This window comes from Fusarium vanettenii (assembly GCF_000151355.1).
Source record: "Fusarium vanettenii 77-13-4 chromosome 3 genomic scaffold NECHAsca_71_chr3_1_0, whole genome shotgun sequence".
Taxonomy (NCBI): Eukaryota; Fungi; Ascomycota; class Sordariomycetes; order Hypocreales; family Nectriaceae; genus Fusarium; species Fusarium vanettenii.
In genome coordinates, this window is record NW_003315818.1 from 23,927 (window position 1) to 43,544 (window position 19,618).

Sequence of the window (19,618 nt, forward strand, 5' to 3'; positions counted from 1 at the left end):
TAAACGATTTACCAAGTCAGAGTGCCCGAGTCTTGTCTATATTTTCACTCTTAACCCTGACGTCAAGTGGTTTAAGGTTAACTATGTGATTAATCCTTGGAGCTGTATTTTTATGTAAAAGAAAACAGATTGTGAGAAATATCTTCGTCGCCAAGAAACAAACTCCAATCCATCTCTGTCCACTGTTCATCAGCCCATCCAAATACATGTGCCCCTGCGTCAGTCACCGATGGCGTGCGAATGATTCCCTCGGCGCCCTGTGACACAGCCTGGAATAGGACAGCCACGATATCTGGAGTACGGTCAGAAGCCCGCATCCACGGCTTCATGTCCACGAAAACTTCCAAGGCTTTGTTCAACATCGTGCGCCAGGCCATGACGGTTTCCGGCTCAGAGTCTGAAGAGTTGGATGATGTCTCCATAGCGATGGAGAGGAGGGGAACTAAGCATGCCTGAAACAGGTACCAAGCCGAGTTCCAGACTTGGATTCGGTTCGGGACCCAATGAAGTGCAATAGCATCGATGGCTTCTGCTGCAACAGCTCTGCACAGGTCGATCATTTGGCTCTCTGCCGGGTTAGGAGTGTGCCTTTTTATATCTTCGTGGGCGCGATACAAAAGAAAGCATCGAGATAGGATCATGCGAACACTATAATATCTGTTACGCAAGAACTCGCGTGCGACGGTGATGCGAGGAGGGGCATCGGTTGTGTCCTTGAGTATGGCGGGTAGCGAGTCGTACCAGCTCTGTAGTTCAGAATCCAAGGCCCTTGCTTCGTGAGTATCGATTCGCGTAGACTGGGCAAATCGGTCTTGAAGACGATTGCAGATATGGCACATCCGTGAGCTCTCTCTGAGGGATACCGCACAGTGATCATCGGGCCCCAGAAGCGTAGGTGGCAATGTGTTCATGGTATTGGTGTCCCATCGTCCACAGGTTGGGCGACCCAAGGTCATGCTGGCCCACGTATCGAGACAGTAAAGGCTCCACCATGTCCGCCTTCGAGTCTCGATCCGAGCCACATAACGTTGGCCTGCTTCGGAGTCTTTGTGGTCAGCACGGATCGGAGACTCTCTGTGCAAACCCAGGGCGATGGCTAAGCGCTGTGCAGCGCCCAAGATTGCATACGCCATGTTAGGCGAGTTGCGATAATGGAGGTAGTATCCGCCAAGTAGGCACAGCGCCTGTAGGCTCTCCAGGTTCCCTGAACCAAGTGAGTCGAGATCGAGGTACGAGCGAGCCCGGTGGTAGTAGTGGATATGGGCAGTGTCGCTTCCCGAAGCAATGGAGCCTAGTGTAAGGACCATGTTGCAGAGACCAAGCCACGCCGGGCTTTGCCCACCGCCAGTAGTGAAAGTGCTCCTAAACGAGTCCTCGTCGATTAAGGGTGTAATGGCATGAATGTGCTCAAAGTAGAAGCCAAGATAGCGTTGCTCACGCAGAGAATCGGGCGCCGCAAGAGAACCAGGCGTACGGTTTAGCACGAGCGGTCGAGTCTCATCTTCCGAAACGCCAGGCCAGGTCTGGGACTGTTCGACAGCAAGATCCTTCGCAGTTGGACAAAGTCGAAACAAAGATTTCAGCACTGCGCTCACAGATGTAATTCCTAGATATGAGCGGCGATGTTGGTCACCAGCCAGGCTGAGGGCGTTGATGTCATCGCTGGCTGCGATGGTCGCGGGATCCTGAGCCGACTCATGCCAGCGCCTCTCCTCCTCGCCTGATTCACCTATGCTCAAATCCTCGGGCGAGCTTGGTACATCTTCAATGTCCCCTGATAGCCCAGATGACCCAGTCGTGGGCAGTGGGTCAGGTGATTGTAGCGTTCTCTCTTCGTTGACGTGGTCCCGTGTTGGTTTTGGCGAAATAAGCTGGATGAGATCAGCTCGATCCTTGTCGACCAATTCATCAAGCCTGTGATTGGGAAATAGTAGTTGTAGAACACCGGCTTGACGTCGAAGCGTTTCCGTGGCCTTGTCTAGAGCGCTGCAACGTCATAGAGTGACGAGTGTCAGCGACTCGGTTTTCTGGATACCGAAAACTGGTCTTGGAGAACGGGGCGCAATACCTCTTACTTGTGGCTTGGCGTTTACTTCGCTGTCTATAAACGCAATCTTGGGAGACTTTGTAGTATCTGCAACTCGAACAAGGGTGGCCGCCATCACATTTTACCTTTCGGCGGGTGCATTCGGAGCATGACCTGTTGACTTTTCGCACAGGGGGTTCCGGCTCGGCACCTGGCGGCAAAGGATCATCTCCAGTCTGGCTTGAAAATGTGTGAAACATGATCAATTGACGGGTGTGGTGTGGTATATGGGCATTTTGCAGTGAGAAAAGGTTGAAGTTAATGCTACTTTGGAGAGCTGCAGAAAATGGGCTGTTGTAGCACCCGCAGCGAATGGAACGGAAGAATAATATTTCCCACTAGCTTATTTACACAGTAACGTCAACGCTTCCTAAAGCGTCTTTATCCTTGGAGATCATGGTAATGTCCTAGCGACCATAAAAAAAGAATAGAAATGATATCCATGATACGCTTCCCCTTACTACAGGTACACAACCTTATCTGCAACCTTTCACCATATTGCTCGTGATGGTACAAGTCTAGACCGAGCCCCGTCCCTGCTGAATGATCCGTTTCCGGGCCTTTGCGGCTTCAACACTGGCTTTTCGCGGATTCTTGGCCTCGAAGATGACATCAAGCTCCTCTAGAGTTGAGCCCTTGGTCTCGACGAAGAAAAAGTACATGAATGTCATTTCAAAGGTGTCCCAGAACACAAAAAAGACATAAAACCAATACCCGATCTAGACGGCAGAGCCTGATTAGTATCCGAGAATCAAGACGAAAGGGCTTCACGTACATTAGAGAGAGCGATTGGGCCAACAAACGTGTTGAGAAACCCAGCTGCCCCTGCCGTCAACTTGAAGGTGCCCATGGCCTTTGCTCGCATTTTGTTGCTGACGACTTCGGCAGGGTAGATGGGCTGCATCGGAGTGAACCCGCAAGCAAAAATGGCACCAAACATGAAGATGAAGACAATGCTGACGGTTGACGCTGGCTGGTTTCCGTATTTCGTGTATCCCGCCGCACAGCCTGCGACAATTGCAAGACATACCGTCATACCAGCTGTGGCGGTAATGAGCATCTTGCGACGACCGACAACATCGTGAAGTCTGGAGCCTATGATGGAAGCAGTCCACCCAACGACGGCGTAGACGATGTTGAGGATCAGCTTGGTATCAGTATCGGTGATGCCGATGCCGTTGAGCATGATGGGGAGATAGTATGAGACAATGCTGAGAGGATAGTTAGCAGGTTCCCTGCTTCTTACAAGGGCTGCGTTGTGTACTTGTTCCCACTAAATTGACCAAACCAAGAGAACGCGATATTGAGCATCAATCGGTAGCGACTAGACCGGGACTCGACAAGAACACGAAGATCAAATAGATCTTTCCAAGAAGCTTCGTGCTCTACATCGACAGCAGCTAACATCTCTGTCATTTCGAGGGCAACGAGCGGGTGGTCGATATCGCCGTTTGTATGGTATTTGGCAAGAATAGCCTTGGCCTCGTCATTTCGGCCTTTAGCAACCAGCCTGTGGTCAAGGTCAGGAGACAAAGCGAACTCGTACGCTGCATAAACCACTACTTACCATCTAGGAGACTCGGGATAAAACTTGATCAGAAGAACAACCAATCCTGGGCAGACCATCTGAAGCCAAAGGGGAAGCCTCCAGTCAATGTCGCCTTTGTGGGCGAGATATTTGTGACACGCATATACCGATGAAGTCGCAAACACAGAGCCCTAATAGTAGGTGAGTAATGTACTTCCAAATGACAGTACACAGGCAAAACTTACAACATTGTAGAAGGTATTGTACATTCCTGCAATCGTTCCACGGTACGCTGCCGGCGCGAGCTCGACCAGGTACAAAGGAGCTGCAGTGTGTGCACATGTGGCAAAGAATGACAGGAGAAATCTCCCCGCAATAAACATGGGGAGTGACATCGACAGAGACGTTACGATGGTACCGATACACACACCAAGACAGCCGAAGAAGATGTGCCATGTTCGTCCGTACCAGTCAGTCATCCAGATGAAGAGCGCGCCACACATTTGACCGATCTAACAGATAATTAACGCGTGTTATCACCGATTCGTGTGAGGTCATACCTGGAAAATAGCAAACACGATGCCAGTACTGGCATTACCATTCTCGGGTAAGCCGAAATAGTTGGTATAGTTCGGTAGGGCGTTGATGGAGCCCATCAAAGAACTGTCATATCCTGGCAGGTGTGTCAGGGCTTTCCAAGAGTCGTTGAAGGTGGGTATCAGCTTACCATTCATGGTCGAACACAAGAAAACGACCGAGGCGAGGATATACAACTTAATGTAACCAGGGCCTCGAGGGTTCGGTTTGTTCTTAGCCATGATGTTGGCGTAGGTCGTCATGGTGTTTGCTAGGTTCTCCATCTTTTCGACCTCATGAAGGGCGGGGTCTTCCGTCGCCTTGTCCATGTTTCCCAACTGTTGACCTGCTGCGAGGATATTGATGGAATAAAGAGGATATTAGTCGAGCTTTTGCGTGATGGGCTGGCTCTGCTGATCTTGTTCAAACAGACTTGAAGGCATGCGGGTTCTTATAGCGTCAACGTCCAGCGGAGGCTTTTCCGAACCCCATGGGGATTCCCCGCCAAACATCAACGCTAGGACGAAAGCGTCGCACGGAAATTTGAATCTTCGTCTAAGATGGGATGAGTCAGGAGGATGTGGAGATGGGCCAATGGCCCATTTCCCCATGGGCTCATACTCCGGGGGCAACTGAAAAGTCGTTCCCTCTAACGTGCCACGACTATTGGGGATGCATCGAATCTTGGGTTTAGGCTTCAGTTGTGTTACGGCTGTGTTATTTCCGTTGGGTCGCTCAGAAGACCACTCCCACCGCTTCTTCGAGCCCTTGGCCAAGCATTGAATTGCACAATAGAGTGTTACCTCTGTGCATGCCTTCTCCCCTGCCTGATAAAACCGTGTGGATTCCGACGTAGCAAGCATGACAAGACTTCGTTCTCACTCATAGCGTCTGTCCCAGACAGCATGAACTCACTCTTGAAACAGGAGTGGTGCAACATATGCCAATTGTATAGAATTACGCAAGAGGGAATGGAAGGTAACTCCAACTACAGAATCTACAATCTAGATCTAAAAACAGACTCGGCTTCCTCAAGCCCCGCTGGCCCGTCGTACAATTGGGAGTTAAGTGCAGCACTGTTAACCTGCAACAGTATGTCAGTCGAATCCAACATAACCTAACTAATAGACTCAAACTTACATGCTGCGGTCGAAGTTCACTAACGCAAGAAGCACCAAGCAGCCTCATGGTGGTGATGGTCTCATCTGCGAGAACTGGGTTGCTAGTGAGTACCTTTCCTGCACGCTTATGAGATGGAAACATACTTTGAAGAGATCTAGACACCCCATCCTCTCCGCCCACTGCTAAGCTGTAGAGAGCCGCTCGGCCAAGCCCAACTCCTCTGGCGCCCAGAGCCAGGGCCTTGACCACGTCCGAGCCTCTCTTGATGCCACCATCAACCCAGATCTCCACTTGACTCAGAATCTGAGGGCAAAACTTTCTGATTTCGAGCAAAACCTGGATAGGAGTGTTGGCGGTATCGAGAGCCCTACCACCATGGTTTGATAGAATGATACCCTTGACAGCTGAGAATTTAGATGCTATGAAAGCATCCTCATGGGTATGGATGCCTTTGAAATGTGTTAGCGCCTCTTGAGTAAGATACCACACAAGAGATCAAGTACCTTTCAACACGATGGGAAGATCAGTCTGTGTCGTCAGCCATGCCAATGTCTTATGCCAGGTTAGGGCAGACTCAGTTCCCCAAGCCCGCGGAGGCTCGGTGGCCTTGTAGCGTTCATCTGCTTCCCGTTTCCCTGGAAAGGGAGCATCTAAAGTCAAAACGATGAACTTTATCTGTGGGATGGCTCTGATTTGGGCCAGTGTCCTCTCGGTGGCCTTGATATCCTTGAGGACATAGAGCTGCCAGCCAAAGACAGCATTTGGGCCTGCGCGTACGATATCAGCCACAGAGATAGATGCGTTCTTGCTGATGATCTGGAGGGCGTTGACTTTTGAACAAGCCTTGGCGATTCCAACTTCGCCCGAAGGATGAGCGAGCTTGGCCATCGCTGCTGGGCTGACAAAGATTGGCATTCCGACACGGTTGCCCAAAAGAGTTGTTGATAACGAACAATGAGTACAGTCAATGAAGATTCGTGGCCGTAGAAGAATTGACTTGAAGATGGCCCCGTTGGCGACCTTGGTGATCTCGTCGTCTGTGCCAGATGCGTAGTATGCCATGGCCTTGGGACTCAGGCGCTCAAGGGCCAAGCGCTCCATCTCCTCGATGCTCAGTATTGTTTCCATGGGCGGCGACTCGGTAGTCGTCTGCTCGTTTTTCGTATTTTCTCTCGCTCCGACATCCAGTTCGCCGACGAGATGCTCGGCAGTCAGGTATTCATCAAGAAGCTCGATTGGATGAACCTCTTCAAAGGCATTTGTTGCGTCAGTTCCGGCGTGTCGAAGAATGATGGCCTTTCCGCCTGGATGGGCGCCTAAAAAGCTTGTAACCTAGAAATTTCGACAAATTAGGAAAGAGAAAGTTCAAGAAATTCGCTGCATAAGTGATGTGGTGGAACTTGCATTGTAGACCTTGCCGTGGATGGCAATCCAGCAATCGTCCTCACTTTGATGGTTTTGGACTGTAAGTTTGGTAAGCCAATCATGCATTTCTCCATGGCGGCTGACTTACGGTCTGAAAACGAGAACATGGTATCAAGCCCACCAGTGTTGTTTGTCAAATCACCCTCTGATCTTCGGCCTGCTCCGCGTTCGTTTTGTGTTGGATGCGCCCATCCAGCGAAAGCATGCTGACCCCGCTCCCGAAAAGGCTCCGGGGCTTTGGAGTTCCGTGCCATTTTTGGAAGGCGGAAATAACAATCATCGAGCCGAGTAGTTGTGACTCCACAAGCCGAACAAGACGGGGATTCACAGCACCGCCTCGATTAAAGAGAATAAATTAGTAGATAAAACGCCATCTGGGGATTCTCTCTGCCCTTGAAGTAACCGAAACCATCCCATTCTCTCACGGGAACCTCGGTAACATTACTCCTGCTAGCATGGAACGGTCTACTCGGGAGTTGACGACTGGTTGGTCGCTGAAGCAGCGAGATGACCAGTCCGAAGAGCCTTGGCTTCCTGTAGCTCATGTTCCAAGCCAAGTTCACATTGATCTCCTCGCCAACAAAATGTTTGCATCCCCGGCAGCCTCAACTTTTCCTGCGTCATGCAATGCTAATCTTAGGTAGAATTCCTGACCCCTTCATTGATGCCAATGAGCTGAAAGTGCAATGGATTGGGGAGAAGGACTGGATCTACCGCCTCCGGTTCAATGCAACTCCTTCAGAAGGGATGACAACGGCTCTTGTTTTCCAAGGGCTTGATACCTTCGCAGCTGTTACTCTGAATGGATCCAAAATCCTGGAATCGGACAACATGCACATCGCCCATAGAGTGCAGATATCCCATCTGCTCCACCCGAGCCAAGAGAATGAGCTGCAGATCCTCTTCGACTCGGCCTTGATCCGTGGCCAGGAGCTCGTTCATCAGCACCCAGAGCACGTCTTTCACGTCCGCCAAACCGAAGCAAGCCGCGTCCCCGTACGCAAGGCTCAGTACAACTGGGGCTGGGACTGGGGTCCTATCCTGATGACAGCGGGGCCCTGGCGTCCAGTTCTCCTAGAGCAGTACGTGGCGAGAATTGAAGACGTGTGGGCGCAGTACCAGCTGTCCGGAGACTACATGTCTTGCTCTGGACACTTCTTCACGCGAGTTGAGGGCAGCAAATCGGGTGACAAGGTCGTTCTCACATTACTGCACCAGGACAAGACAACCTTTCAACAGGAATGCCGAGTCGCAGAAGACGGGCTTGTCAAGATTCCGTTTCAGCTTGACCAACCTTTATTGTGGTATCCTCATGGCTATGGGTCACAATCCCGCTATCAACTGGTCGCAGAACTCTTTCGCCAAGACCAAAAGCTCGATGTCAGATCCAAGCACATTGGATTTCGACATGTTGAGTTGGTACAGGAACAGGACGACTTCGGGAAATCGTTCTACTTCCGCATCAATGGCATCGACACCTTCGCCGGCGGCTCGTGTTGGATTCCTGGCGACAGTTATCTCGCACAGGTATCCAGCAATCGTTATGTGGAATGGGTCAAGCTTGCGGTAGAGTCCAATCAGATCATGATCCGCGTATGGGGCGGTGGCATCTATGAGGATGACGCGTTTCTGGACGCATGTGACTCTTTGGGAGTTCTGATCTGGCATGATTTCGCATTTGCTTGCGCCAGTTATCCTGCTTACCCTTCTTTCCTCAAATCAATCCAAGAGGAGGCAAGGCAGAATATCAGGCGGCTTAGATCGCATCCCTCGGTGGTCATCTGGGCCGGAAACAATGAAGATTATCAGGTCCAAGAGAGGTACAAGCTTGAGTATCGACCGGAAGACACCGATCCAAACTCATGGCTGAAATCGACATTCCCAGCCAGATACATCTATGAGTATCTGTTACCAAAGTTGGTACAGGAGGAGGACCCGTCTTGCATTTATCACCCAGGGAGTCCTTGGGGCGATGGCCGAATCTCAAGCGACCCTTCAGTTGGCGACATTCACCAGTGGGACAGTAAGTCATGGCAACCCTATATATTTCTCAACTAGCCTCTGACGCAATGCAGTCTGGCATGGCCAAATGCACAGATACCAAGACGCGGCCCAACTTGCAGGTCGCTTCGTTAGCGAATTCGGAATGGAGGCCTACCCTCATATCGAGTCCATTCGCCGAGTGATCACAGACCCGGCGCAACAGTATCCAGGCTCCGCGATGATGGATTTTCGCAACAAGGCCATTGACCATGAGCGCCGTCTTCTAACATATGTTGCCGAGAACTTTCGGGTTCCGCAAGGGCTGGCCGCCTTCACCCACATCACTCAGATTCTTCAGGCAGAAACAATGCGGTATGCATACAAGTCCTGGAGAAGGATGTGGGGAGACGCTGGAGCTCGCAAGTGTGGCGGTGTGCTTGTGTGGCAACTCAATGACTGCTGGCCGACCATGTCATGGGCTATCGTTGACTACTATCTGGTGAAGAAGCCAGCCTTCTATGCCATCGCACGAGCTCTGAGGCCTCTTGACGTTGGTATCGCTCGCAAGTGCCCAGAATGGACTTCAGGCCACGCCGATGCCACAGTGATGAACACGGATGAGTTTGATCTGTGGATATCGAGTTCTCGTCAAGACCTTGTTGAGGTAGACGTGACTGTCAAGTTCCTATCCATCCAATCAGGGCAGCCTATCGTCGAGGACATCACTACTCAAATCTCAGTAAAGCCCAACGGCACAACCGAGATTTTCCAGAACAAACACATCGCGCCGTTCAACCAACTGGATGATCAAGGGTCAAAACAGCATGAACCCTTCGTTATCTACGCCACCATCAGTATTGGCGGCCAGGTTGTTGCCACAGACACTGCGTGGCCGCAACCCCTCAAGTACCTCGACCTCTCGAATCGCAAGGTGAAAGTCGAGGTTTTGCCTTCCAGAGACCAAGTTGCAGTGTCGGCAGACCTTCCAGTCAAGGGATTTGTGTTAACGGAGAGAGAGGGTATGAAGCTCAGTGACAATGGCTTTGATATTATGCCTGAGGAAAATCACGTTATTCAATTGAGTGGAACAGTTGGAACAGCAGAGGACCTTGAATGGACGTACATCGGGGCGAGGGTTGGTGAAGGAACGTGTAAGCCTAGGCTCTAGATACCTAGGCAGCACATACAAGCCTATTACAGCTCCTCGTAGTGAAGTAAAGCTGAATCTCTCCCTTTCCATTGCCTGAGCCAAGGGAAGGCGTTGACAACGCCAGAAACGCTAGGGATGTTAGCCTGGTAGAGACTTCTAAAAATTCATTCAAGAGCTTCGCATTCTTGACTATGAGCAACTGACTACGTATGTCAGCATTATTGACGTTCTCGGTGTCCGTGTGGACGACCTCAGTGGCATAGCTTACCCACCGTAACTCCGGTGCTAGAATACTCATGACTTGGATCAGCCTCTTTTTTCCCCAAGAATTGTACATAATATTCTCATTAAGTGTCTGCCCACAGTGTCACTTCTTGTTTCGCAGCTTCCCCCACTAGCGCATAACATCCAGGAATACACAGCAGTTCGCTGGTGATGGTCTAAACGGCTGTTGTTTTGACAAAACTATATAGCCCTAATCTCTTCGTGATAAAATTCGCTGAAAAACACATAGGATTTATTTACTAGACAAAACTGCGACGTTGCGTGGCTGTCTAGCAGCGAATATGAGAAAACACCAAAAACCAAGAGCGTGGAAGCGCCGATAATGTGGGAATAGCTTCACATTTTCTGTTTCAGTCGGTGTAGTCACGTGACTCTCTTGACGGCTGAGCATCACGTGAAGGAAGCGTCAGGTGCATAGCCACGTGACAACCAGAACACACAGCAGACAAACCTGGCAGAGCTCCACACTTTATGTTTTGTCGCGAAAAGATCACGACCTATTCAGTATACCATTGATCGGATGCATTGTCTGATTCCTGATTAACACAAGGTGAAATAGAACGCACTTAGGTGGTTTGATTGCAGCATGGTCGTGAAATTTTGAGTGTATTGAGTTAGCGTTAACGACCTGGGCCGGGCTGTCTCGGTCTCCTCACGTCGAGCTTCCGTCATGGTTTCGGACGCGATGGCTACCCTAGAGAACGTCATGTCTCCCAGGTGCTATGCGAGTTGAGACAATTGTACTGCAATATGCTTCAGAGAAACCACGAGACGAGGCTGGATCATTCTACCTATCTTGTGATTGATACCACAACTTATTGTACGGAGTATTCAACTTGCAGAACTGAGCTGCGTAACTTTACTGAGGCCCGCGATCACTCTCAAATGGAGGTGCAATCTGCCTGCTTGCGCGGGGACTACCACCACTGGGTACTGAGCAGGGATTTGGACCAATCATAGTTAGTCTCCTCTTTTCCCCGCCAGATCCGAGATAAGGAATTAGCACAGTCCTTTGCGAATTTGGTGGTGGGTCAGATGATGCTTTAACAGTGGGGGTGAGTACGACCTCCCCGCGCAAGCAAGGAGATAGAGTGCAAGATAAGAATGCGATTGATACCAGTGTGGAGCAGTGCCTGTTAAGACACCTGGACCTTGTACCAAAACAAAGCGCGCCCACTAGGGATGACAGTGGTCCCTGGTACCTTCAGCCTTAACACTGATGTCACATGTAATCTTATTTTCAGCCGTTCCAATTTCGCCTAGTCCACACCGAAAACGGCATCGTGGAGCGCCTCATTCGATAGTTTAAAGATGCCAAGGCGACCCAACATCTGCTGCCAGCAACGGGTTCACAACTGCATAACAGACCCTTGGAGGATTGATGATAACTGGAAAGGAATTTCCAGCGTATTTTCAGTAACAAAACCACTGAGAATAATAGTTTCGATATCCTGTAATCTATGCCGCTTTTCTTTCGCATGTTCATTCCATGTCAGCATAGAGCAATCGCTGACAGACCGAAGAATGGGTATTATCTGCATAGGTCCCTGCCGCTTCAGCCGCGAACGCCACATTCTGAAATAAGCATAAATAATATCGAGAAGGCAGACTCAAGCATGTAAGGCCCCATCCCTGGGACACAGAGTAGAGGCCCCCCCTTCAGCTCCTCGGCTGTTGCGGCACGTCTTCATTCTTCCGCATCTTGCTCAGCTGCTCAAGCAGACGGACTTTGACGACAATGACTGCAAGCAACCCGACGCGGACTACGGTCTGGCTGGGGCTTGCTCTGCTGTTTTCCGGGCTCACTACATCTGCCAGGGCAGGCAAGTACCCTGCCTGAACTGAGGCACCGTTTGCCTTCTATCGCTAACACTCGTTGCAGCCTGCTCCGCCGAGGATCCCCTGACGCTCACGGAAACGACCCAGGTATCCAGCATAGCAGAGGCTTGCGCAACGTATACCGGTGACCTGGAAATCGCCAACCTCACGGATTTTGTTAACCTGACGGGCATCGAGAGAATTGATGGCGAACTGAAATTCGACAACTCCCTTGCCGTTCAAGACGGTGCCACCATCTACAGCTCGACCCTCAATAACATCACTGGAGGGTTCCTGGTCTATGGCCCTTCAGAAGCCGATCGGCCTTACGGGTGGCTGAACGTGTCGCTGCAGGCCCTGCAGGAGGCCTACTCCATCGGTGTCTACGGACCATGGGCCCGAGTGCTGCTGGACACGGCTCCGGAGCTGAATGTTACGGACGCCTTTATTGTCCATGGAGCTGACATGATGCAAGCTTCTGATCTCTACGTGAACGCCACTTACGTGTGGTTTCTCCAAGTGACCGACATTGACTTCTTGTCGGACAGCGTTCTGACGTCCTCAACTGATCGGGTCGGGTATGTGGTCGTGAAGGGCAACAAAGGACTGAAGCAGGTACAGCTCGAGAGCCTTGAGTATGCCAGATATGCCATCAAAATCTTTTCCAATCCAGATCTCGACAACATTTCAATGCCACTCACCAATGCGAGCTTTGTGCAAATCCAAAACAATGGCCGCGATGCAGTGGCCTCCCTTCCGGAGCTGGAGTTTCTCGGAAATCGCAGCCACGAATCCTCCATGATTTCTGCTATGGGCGCAGGCGCCGTCTTCCAGGACTTGATCGACATCAGCCTTCCCAAGCTGAAGCAAGTCCACGGCGACTGGAGGTTCTTCGGGAAGCTGAACTTCACATCAAATCTATTCTCAGAACTCTACCTCCCGCGCCTCGAGACAGCGAACTGTACCTTCGGCATCGACGACAATGTTGCACTGAATGACCTCTGGCTGCCCCGTCTCGACTATGTCAAAGACCTCGAGATCCACGCGAACCCACGCCTACGCAATGTGACAGCGAACCTCCTCAAGACGGCGGACAAGATTAACATGACGGGCCCCTTTACCAACGTCGAGTTCTTCAGCGTGGAGACGGTGACGGGAGATTTCTACCTCGTCGGGGATGACACGATGGACTGTTCATGGTTTGACGAACACTTTCTGAACAATATTGTCCAGGGCTCATACAAGTGCGTTGGCAACCATACCAAGCCTGAGACGGAGCGGAAGCCCAGCACGCCGACGGATGAAGCTCAGCTGGAAGCTTGGGGGTCGGGTAAAGATGGTGGTAGCGACAGTGGCGACGACACCGGAGACCAAGAGGGCTCGAGCTCCGGAGACAGTTCCAATGGAGGAAGTGGAGGAGGTCTCTCAACTGGAGCGAAGGCGGGCATTGGAGTTGGTGTTTCCGTCGTGGCCTTGGCCTTGATACTTGGCGCTTGGTTACTCTATCGCAAGAAGAAAGCACAGAGAGCACCCGAAGCTGCGCCAACCGTTGACCCGGGGTTCCAAAAGGCTGAACTTGATGGAAATGCCAACCCAACTCCTGTGGGTATGGAGAAAGATGAGAGCAAAATGGGCGTCACAGAAACGGTACAGGTTGGGGAGCTGCCTGATTCAGGGAAGGTCGAATTGCCCGCTAGAACGGCGAGGGTCGAACTCCCAGCTTGAGACTGAAAGTCTCATTGGGGCGCTTAAATGAGCACTTGATGTAATGAAGGTTTGATTGGTCTAGCTAGTCATTGGATTTGCTGCCCGATGGTCAAATTTGATCATGGTTGTGTTGATAATGTGACATGATCCCATCTGTTGAGAAGGTGACGCTTATTTAAGAGCCGGACATGCAATCGCTGTCCTTCACTTAAGAGTCCCTGGGTCCGTGGAAGCGAGGACGGAGATGCATCCTCCGTTTGCCATCTCGTGCAAGAAGGGGCTTCTTAGATCCGCGGCTGCGAGTACGAAGAACACGAAGGGAGCGGACCTTGTTGTTGGAAGCCACGGCCACACGTTCGCATCGCTCGCCGCCGTCACCGTTTCCACACCGGAAGGGGAGAAGACAGCAGCCGTCGTCGGCGAACTGTTCCAGGCCGTTGGCGCCTTCGCCGAGGGATTCGCAGTCGGGGCCGTTGGGGAAGCCACAGTTTTCGTCGTCAGCAGCATTACCAGCATTGTCTCCATTGCCAGCATTACCGTTGCCGGCGTTATTGTTGTTCCCGGCGTTGTTGTTGCCCGCATTGTTGCTGCCAGCATTGTTGTTGTTGTTGTTACCGTTACCAGCGTTATTGTCGTTATTGCCAGCGTTGTTATTGTTGTTGTTCCCAGCAACAGCAACCCTCTCACACCTCTCACCGCCATCGCCATTGCCGCATCGGAAGGGGAGTAGACAACAGCCGTCATCAGCAAACTGCTCTAGTCCATTCGCACCCTCGCCCAGGGATACACAGTCGGGTCCATCGGGAAAGCCGCAACTGAGTGCCTGTTAGTATGTGTCATCTTGAGAGGGTTCACAATTCCTACCCATCCTGCGCAAAGGCGCCTGCAATAAGGAAAGACAGGGGAATGAGGACCTTCATTTTGAGCATCAAGAGGAGGAAAAAAGAAGAAATCTGCCAGCAGATATAAATAAAGTAGGTATCGAAGAAATGAACAAGCTCAAGCACACAGTGACTGATGGTTAGAACTCCGAATCGGTTCAATCGCGACGGCAGCGAGCCCTTATATGCTCTGGCTGTCGAGACCCTTAAAACTGCATTATAGCCATCGTTCATACCCCTGGGTTGCCAGCTTAGACGCTTCCGTTTCAGGCAAGTTTCTGCGCATCTTGGCCACACGCGATGTCACGTCGCCTGTGTTAGAGCGGAGACAACAAAAAAGGTTCTTTGACTCCATTTCTATTGGGCGTCCGTTACAGGCTTTCTCACGATTGTCACATCCTGTTTCACAGCTTCCCCAGACGGCGCGTATCATCGGGGGGATCTAGCCTGCCCCCAGCCAAGCATTTCAGGAACGTCGGACAACCCCTTGAAGAGGCGACGACCCGGACGGCAGTTGCTTCGATGGAACTATGCCATTGACGGGATGCATTAGCTGTTTGAGGTCTAAACTTGGCTGGCGAATAAGATTAGGATGATTTTTTTTTTTGGAGAAAGAGGAGGCAAAACCAATGCTGGTAGATGTCTGTATCACGTATAAAATTCCCACCACGGCCATATTTAGCTGCTTTGGGTACACAGTAACATATTGGGCTTCTTCCAAGCATAGGTACTTCGCGAGAATGCCCTCATCTAGTGACCGAGGATCAGAGCTTATTTATAGAAGTAGCTTGACCGAAGCTACGCTTCCAGAAACTACATACCTTGAACAAATTAGAATTGTGTCTTTTTAGATGACTGAAGTCCGAGCCTTCATGAGATAGGTAAGCTAGAAGACACTTAATTAATCAATGTATTTCCGTAAACTTGCCCACGGCGGATATGTCCCTGCTGTGAGCGATATGAGTATATGCGATCTATTTGCGACTTAGTTATCCCATCAAGGGCCGGGCTTCAACTATATCGAAGAACACAATAAATATGCAAATAAGATACTAGCAGTACCCTTGGACTGCAGAGATGCGCAGCGCTGTCCGCCTAGACTGGTATTAGGCGTCGAGGCGCTCTCCCTGCTAACGGTGCATTCATTGATTGGGTATGCCAGGTTGGGCACTAAATTGGGCCGCGAGGGCTTAGGTTCTCCGCTTATTCTTCAATACCTCGAGCTCTTCATTTTGGATTATAGAACTGATGAACATATCTCGCCAATATAATGCCGCCTCTTGATAAGACACCTCCTAGAAGCGGTGAATCTTCTGTTGCCTGGAAGTCACTGGTCCATCGCAGCGTGAAGGCTTGGCATCATCCCGACCAAGAACTTATCACCTGGGCTAGAGACTGTCTTCAAACATCGACCAGCCTGGACGAGTTTCTAGCGGAAGGATCAAAGCCTGTGGTGTTTTGGTTTTTTCAGCGAAGAGAAGTATTTCTGTCGCAAAAGACGATCCGAAAATGGAGTTGCGATTGCCTAGATGATTACATTCTCTTGCCTGCTTTGGACGGCTTTGTCACGAGGAGCGAATGTTTTTTTGTCAGTCATTTCTGGCAGACAAAAGAACACCCTGACCCCTCAGGCGATTATCTGAAACCGCTCCAACAAGATCTGAGGCTGCAAACCTGGTCATATATCTGGACCGACTGGACATGCCTTCCGCAGCATCCTCGTCGCCATATAGAAGAGCTTTACTTCCGACAGACACTACAAACCATGTCTGGGATCATTCGAAACGCCGGGTTTGTGTGGTACTACCCTCCGTTTGAAGCACGGTTATGGATCCTCTATGAGGTTGCTGAATACATGCTTACATGCTCGGGGGAGATGCTAAGGACTCCAGACAATGAGAAGTTCGTGAGCCACGTCCACGAAATGCTCCAGGTTGGTGTCCGCCCAACAATTCAAAAACACGGCTACCGGTCCACGTACGACGGTGACATGGAGTTTCTTACTCCGTGGTTGGAACTTCTTGTGCTTCTGACAAATCTGCACGTCGACATTGACGACGTAAGAAGATTAATGTCTCACATCACGTGGCATAGCAAGACAGCAGCCATATGGACGAATAGTATGAGTGGACTTATTCGACTTGATCGATTTGAAGGCGAATTGATCATCAACGAAGAGCATTACACATTCACGCCATTTCCTCGATTGGTAAGTCACCTATGGATGTGATGATTCTTTGCTTAACAACGCCAAGCAGGGAGAAGACCAATATTCTGAAAGCGAGATGGTGGGAGTAAGGAGGGGGTTTAATAAAACCATCGGCACTGGCGCAATTGCGATGGTAGCTTTAAGCATTTTCCTTTACATTTACTGCCACTAGTTCGACCACAAGCCTTGAATTCTTGTCTCGATTATTCATCAGGCGGACGGAGGAAACCATCGAGTACCCAGGATGCCGGGCGAGGCTAGAAACACCGGAGATCTTGGATCGATCCGAATATGACTTCATTCAAACATGTACATAGTTCTATCTTCAAAACTCCATCAAATGGATGGTGCCAACGGTGTCAGTTTCAGATACATGCCGCTCTCGGGCTTGATAGTGATGACCCCCCTGGGCAACACCAGCCTGTCGTCCATCGCCAGAGTCCACGAGAAGGCCCGCACCATAGCAGCCAGAAGGCAACGCATCTCGGCCTTTGCGAATCCCTGTCCAATACAGCTTCGTGGCCCATGCAAAAAGGTCTCGAAGTCGTAGTTGCTGCTAGAGCCTCCATTCTGATTCGGCTTCCCCTCCTCAGTGATCCAACGTTCCGGGCGGAATTGTCCTGCATCTGGACCCCAGATCTCAGGTGAACGATTGATGTACCAGATCGAAATGATGATATCGGTTCCTTCGGGGATGAACTGATCACCGATTCGCGTGTCGCAGAGAGCTTGTCTCATGGTAAGAGGTACTGTTGGGTAAAGGCGCAACGTCTCGTGCATGATGCCATTCAGATAAGGAAGCGGCTCTAGAATGCCAGCAAGGTCAATCGTCGAATCACTTTCAACATCCTGAGGCAGGGCCTCGTTGATTTCGTCTCTCAGCTTTTGCTGGATTTCCGGGTGCTTGGTCAGTAGGTAACATGCCCACGTAAGCGCGGATGCTGTTGTCTCGTGTCTGGGAGGATGTAAGAGCAAGCACAGGAAAAGAAGGGGGACAGTTACTTACCCAGCAGCTAGGACAGTCAAGAGCTGATCTTTCAAAGCCTCATCAGAAAAGTTGTTGGTTTTTATGAGAAGCGACAGAACATCAAAGTGGTCATCCTCTTTTTCGGTGATGGCGACCCTCTTCTCTTGAATCATTGGTCGGCAGATGTTGTTCAAAGAACCAGTCAAGTGATTGAACAGATCATTCATCTTCCATGGAATGAGACGGACGAAGGGGAGGCCAAGGGCCAAAGCCATCATGGCGAAGATGAGCTTTTCACGGTCGGGCTCCAGAAGCTCTTCGTATATACCGGCAAGAGGATCCTGCTTCTTCTCGACGGCGTCAAACTTTCGACCCAGGCCAGCGATTCCGATGATGTCAAGCGTGACTTTGCTTGCCCAAGGGCTCAGCTCGATAACAGGTGATCGAGTCGTGGAAATTTCCTGATTTAGTGTTCTTGTCAGGATTTCCGCCTTGTTCCACATCATCGGGTATAGGTTCTTGATATGTCGAAAGTGGAATGCGGGCGTGGTGTTCTTGCGGAGGAACTTGTGCTGGTCGCCTTCAACAATGATGAGGCCATCACCGAGGATGTGTCGCAAAAAGGAGCTGATTCTTGTCGGTTTGGCAAAGTCATAACATCGATGAACGAGGACATCGGCTAGCAGACGAGGATTGGTGACGAAGATCTGGTTTCGGAGTGCGTTGAGCGAAATGAGGTCTTGACCAGGATACTGTTCCACGATATCCAGGAAGAGGTCACCCGAGGGCCTGCCTTTGACAACGAGGGCTCTATGAGCTGCACTCAGGTACGCCTATAGATACAAAAGTCAGAATGAAATGTTGCTTTACATAGAGAACAGGCACGTGGGTCAAACTGCAACACCTGGGATAGAAGGATTGAGTTACTTACTCTTGGGCCAGGGATGCGGCGGAGAGGACTGAACAGAACCGGATACAACAGCGCCCAGAAGAGGATTCCGAAGGCATAGTTGACGCCCAGAATGGTCGCGACAGCGGCTACATGGCTTTGAGAGCTATAGTAGCTTGGGAATAACTTGATGACAAGCAAGGACTCGACTATCGCAGCCAATGTGAGGTTTGGAAAAGTCAAGAGCTTAGATACAACAGTCATGTTGAAGAAGATGTGGTAATAGTTGTATAACGAGCTTGATAGGTGATGAATAGGACAAAATAGCCTCAGTTGAAAGAGTGTCGACCAACCTCAATAATGAAGACAAGATATATAACGAATACAAGGTTGAGAGCTCAACGAATTGTGTAAGTAAAAGTTGTATCTGATTTCCATGTGAATACGTCGTAAGCTTTTGCAGCAGGTGCAGGGATAGCCAAGGCAGCCTTCGGAGTTGACAGGTACCGCTGTATGACACCCAGTCTTGACAGTGATCGGCAGTCATGGCACGCGACCGACCACTCCAAGCTCCAAGGCCGGAGCTAATGCAGGTCGCAAGAGGGATCCAAATCGGGTTTAGAATGCGAATAGTTCACGACAACGTCATGGAGAGGGGAGGCCTTGAAGAGATAGTTCTGTTGACGCCGGACATGTCTAGTTTAAGCAAGCAATTCATTCTTTCACGTGCCCTATGAATTCACATGTTCTCAACATAGTTTTCGTTGCGGAATGGTTTCCCTTCAACTTGGAGACGGAAAATTTCGCAATCTAGGCCGAAAATGGCTGGTGTCGACTCTACCCCGACGGCTTCGGGGTCTTGACAGGGCCGAATGCACATCGGTATTTACAGAACGACGGGAAAGAATGCGGGAAGCAGTCTGTAAGTCAGGAATGACATGAGATAGAAAGCCTCAAAAATTGTCTTTGGCAGAATCGATTCTCTTCCTCTT

The 19,618-nt window shown here is 50.5% G+C and overlaps 8 protein-coding genes across 8 annotated transcripts; 3 read left to right on the forward strand and 5 right to left on the reverse strand.

Moving 5' to 3' along the window:
- Positions 1 to 110: 110 nt before the first annotated feature.
- On the reverse strand, positions 111 to 2,286 carry NECHADRAFT_77145 (uncharacterized protein; the record flags this gene model as incomplete). Its single annotated transcript, XM_003040315.1, has 2 exons — positions 111 to 1,986; positions 2,201 to 2,286. The coding sequence occupies 2 exons, from the start codon at positions 2,284 to 2,286 to the stop codon at positions 111 to 113; spliced, it is 1,962 nt and encodes a 653-aa protein (XP_003040361.1).
- A 318-nt stretch (positions 2,287 to 2,604) lies between these two features.
- NECHADRAFT_34798 (uncharacterized protein) lies at positions 2,605 to 4,453 on the reverse strand (the record flags this gene model as incomplete). The annotated part of the gene is made up of 7 exons (XM_003040316.1): positions 2,605 to 2,805; positions 2,862 to 3,297; positions 3,351 to 3,596; positions 3,654 to 3,805; positions 3,860 to 4,126; positions 4,193 to 4,287; positions 4,342 to 4,453. The coding sequence occupies 7 exons, from the start codon at positions 4,451 to 4,453 to the stop codon at positions 2,605 to 2,607; spliced, it is 1,509 nt and encodes a 502-aa protein (XP_003040362.1).
- A 734-nt stretch (positions 4,454 to 5,187) lies between these two features.
- NECHADRAFT_34838 (uncharacterized protein) lies at positions 5,188 to 6,803 on the reverse strand (the record flags this gene model as incomplete). Its single annotated transcript, XM_003040317.1, has 5 exons — positions 5,188 to 5,274; positions 5,331 to 5,404; positions 5,456 to 5,761; positions 5,816 to 6,644; positions 6,726 to 6,803. The coding sequence occupies 5 exons, from the start codon at positions 6,801 to 6,803 to the stop codon at positions 5,188 to 5,190; spliced, it is 1,374 nt and encodes a 457-aa protein (XP_003040363.1).
- Positions 6,804 to 7,192: 389 nt separating this feature from the next.
- Positions 7,193 to 9,888, forward strand: NECHADRAFT_122390 (uncharacterized protein; the record flags this gene model as incomplete). Its single annotated transcript, XM_003040298.1, has 3 exons — positions 7,193 to 7,323; positions 7,382 to 8,760; positions 8,813 to 9,888. 3 exons carry the CDS (start codon positions 7,193 to 7,195, stop codon positions 9,886 to 9,888), a joined length of 2,586 nt encoding a protein of 861 aa, XP_003040344.1.
- Positions 9,889 to 11,893: 2,005 nt separating this feature from the next.
- Positions 11,894 to 13,698, forward strand: NECHADRAFT_77149 (uncharacterized protein; the record flags this gene model as incomplete). Its single annotated transcript, XM_003040299.1, has 2 exons — positions 11,894 to 11,982; positions 12,090 to 13,698. The coding sequence occupies 2 exons, from the start codon at positions 11,894 to 11,896 to the stop codon at positions 13,696 to 13,698; spliced, it is 1,698 nt and encodes a 565-aa protein (XP_003040345.1).
- A 190-nt stretch (positions 13,699 to 13,888) lies between these two features.
- NECHADRAFT_77150 (uncharacterized protein) lies at positions 13,889 to 14,600 on the reverse strand (the record flags this gene model as incomplete). Its single annotated transcript, XM_003040318.1, has 2 exons — positions 13,889 to 14,495; positions 14,545 to 14,600. The coding sequence occupies 2 exons, from the start codon at positions 14,598 to 14,600 to the stop codon at positions 13,889 to 13,891; spliced, it is 663 nt and encodes a 220-aa protein (XP_003040364.1).
- Positions 14,601 to 15,831: 1,231 nt separating this feature from the next.
- NECHADRAFT_77151 (uncharacterized protein) lies at positions 15,832 to 16,960 on the forward strand (the record flags this gene model as incomplete). Its single annotated transcript, XM_003040300.1, has 3 exons — positions 15,832 to 16,770; positions 16,820 to 16,855; positions 16,943 to 16,960. 3 exons carry the CDS (start codon positions 15,832 to 15,834, stop codon positions 16,958 to 16,960), a joined length of 993 nt encoding a protein of 330 aa, XP_003040346.1.
- A 146-nt stretch (positions 16,961 to 17,106) lies between these two features.
- Positions 17,107 to 18,890, reverse strand: NECHADRAFT_34857 (uncharacterized protein; the record flags this gene model as incomplete). The annotated part of the gene is made up of 3 exons (XM_003040319.1): positions 17,107 to 17,725; positions 17,777 to 18,570; positions 18,669 to 18,890. The coding sequence occupies 3 exons, from the start codon at positions 18,888 to 18,890 to the stop codon at positions 17,107 to 17,109; spliced, it is 1,635 nt and encodes a 544-aa protein (XP_003040365.1).
- Between the last annotated feature and the right edge of the window lie 728 nt (positions 18,891 to 19,618).